Source organism: Sinocyclocheilus anshuiensis, unplaced genomic scaffold (assembly GCF_001515605.1).
Source record: "Sinocyclocheilus anshuiensis isolate Anshui unplaced genomic scaffold, SAMN03320099.WGS_v1.1 scaffold694, whole genome shotgun sequence".
Taxonomy (NCBI): Eukaryota; Metazoa; Chordata; class Actinopteri; order Cypriniformes; family Cyprinidae; genus Sinocyclocheilus; species Sinocyclocheilus anshuiensis.
In genome coordinates, this window is record NW_015542477.1 from 678,311 (window position 1) to 680,829 (window position 2,519).

Sequence of the window (2,519 nt, forward strand, 5' to 3'; positions counted from 1 at the left end):
TAGGTTACAAGAAGAGTTCCTGAGCTAGACAAATGAAGTATTAGGAAGATATATTAGAAGACAAGCAGTCACAGCACACAACACGGGGTGCTAACAACACTTCTGCGACTCTTAAGTGCTTACAGTAGATAGGTGAACCACCACAAATGCATGACATTGTTCAACATTGGCTTTATTGTCATTGTGTTGTAGTTTCTACCCCCCCGTACCTGCGAATTGTCTGTCTGAAGTGCCTCTGGCTCCAAACTTGGTCACTAGTTTGCCATTAGATTGAAAGATGAACACACAGCAGGCTTTATTATCCACTGCAATGATATGACCGTTCCTGTCCACAGACACTCCTTTGGGTCCCATCAGACGGCCTGCACCGATCTTATTCTGCATGAGGCACAGACAAAAAGGGAGAGAGGACCTTATTAAATGGCTCTTAAAAATACTTGATTCGGATTAGTCGATCATGGCGCCGAGTAAGAAAATAGAATAATTAATATTTACTCAAAGTCATAATTCACGTCAGTATGTGGAGATATACCGTTCAAAATTTTAAGGTCGATGAGATTTAAATTAGTGCTGTCAAACGATTAATCATGATTAATCGCATCCAAAATACGGGGCTACACACTCAGATATTCTGTAAACAAAAACTTTTATTTTGGATGTGATTAAATGCTATTAATCGTTTGACAGCACTAATCACTAATTTACTTTATTTATTTCCACAACGTTCAAAAGTTTGGGGTTGGTAACTTTTTATTTCTTCTTCTTTCTTCTTTTTCTTATGTTCACCAAGGCTGCATTTATCAGGGTTACTAAAAAGGAAAATTAAAACAATAATAAACAACATTTTTGTTAATTGGGGAAAAAAACAGTTCACCAAAATAAATAAACAAATAAAATAAAATAAAAATAATTTCTCATTTTAGTTTAGTTTGACTTGATGTACTAAAATAGAATAACTAAAAATAACTTAACCTGAAAAATAAAAAAAAATAAAACTATATAGACATGTAAATAAACAAATTAATAAAAAAACTATAAATATATCTCAAAGATTCTAAAATAACACAGCCATTTATTTGATAGATACAGCAATATTGTCAAATATTATTACAACTAAAAATACTACTTTTTAAATATGTTTAAAAATGTAATTTTATTCTTTTGATGGCAAAATATATTTTTTTATATTACTGTAAAAAAAAAGTTAGTGTCACTTTTGATCAATTTAATGCATACTTTAATGCATACTTGCTAAACAGAAAAATTCATTTTCTCCAACCAACCAACCAACCAATAAATAAATAAATCTTTCTAACAACAAACTTTTGAATGATAATGTTTGTTTCACATAGTACGGGAGAAGCGATGTGCAAAAATTCAATAGCTAGTTAAGATATTTGAAAACCCCTCAGAAATGAATGAGCAACATTAACAATGATGCTCTCCTTAGCAAAATATATGGGCTGCACAGATCTTTCTTAAATTCCCTCTGTCTCCGCTTTGATGTCATTACCTTGTAAACCGTGCCAAAGGCCCCGGCTCCTAGGATCTTCACCCGTTTCAGCTCAGTTTCTTTCAGAATGCGCAGCTGTGCTTGGTTCGGGGCCGCACCGCTGGGCGTCAGAGGCTCCACCAACTGAGACACACAAAGCAAAGGAAGGGAGACGCCGTCAGAGATGCTACAATCAATCTGGACAATCAATGAACGTTCGGCCCTAACTCAAACAAACTGAAGAACACAGACCATAGTGTATGAATTCCCTGTAATTTATTTAGTCTCTCTGTGCCATTATGTGCTGAATATCAGAGTTTGGGAGTTCAATCAATGCATAAAACCCCCTGGTGATAAAAAAACTATTGAAATGCAAGAGAGAGGGACAGAGATAAGAGGAAAAAGCAAATAGAGAAGATACAGGAAAGAAAGACAGAAAGAGAGAAGGTTAACCTGATAACAATATGAATGAAGAGAGTGTGTAGGAGAGAGATTGGGAAGCGTAAGAGAGAATGAGAGATAGAGAGAGAGCGTAAATCAGCCGTTCTATCGACACTTTGTGGCGTCCCCCGGCTCATCACAGCCGTCTGATTAAAAAACAATAGCGCTTCTTCATTTAAATGGAATTGTAAATCAGGAGCCTGGACACAGAAGGCAGAGGAGAGCCAGGGGAGGGACGAGCTGTGATCCGGGGAGCTGTCCGCTGCAGGCGGTGCTGAAACACAGATCAGGAGCTGTCCATGGTGCTGAAACCTTGGGGACATTGTAGTGCTCCAACATAATATGAATTTATAGTTCTGGGAACACTCTATTTTTTTTGGCAGTTTTTTTTTTATGAAGTGTGTTCACCAAGGCTGCATTTATTTTGATCACAAACACAGTAAATTACAGTAAATAACAGCAATATTGTGAAATATTATTACAACTTAAAATAACAGTTTTCTTTTTAAATATATTTCAAAATGTAATTTATTCCTGTGATGCAATGCTGAATTTTCAGCATCATTACTCCAGTCTTCAGTGTCAC

The 2,519-nt window shown here is 36.0% G+C and overlaps 1 protein-coding gene across 1 annotated transcript in view; it reads right to left on the reverse strand.

Annotated features, from left to right (window-relative positions):
- The window catches only part of LOC107693875 (tripartite motif-containing protein 3-like), a 29,069-nt gene that overhangs the window by 5,486 nt on the left and 21,064 nt on the right, over positions 1-2,519 (reverse strand). The window contains exon 8 of the mRNA XM_016493410.1: positions 210-378. Coding sequence (XP_016348896.1) covers positions 210-378 — 169 coding nt within the window. The remainder of the gene's footprint in view (positions 1-209; positions 379-2,519) is intronic.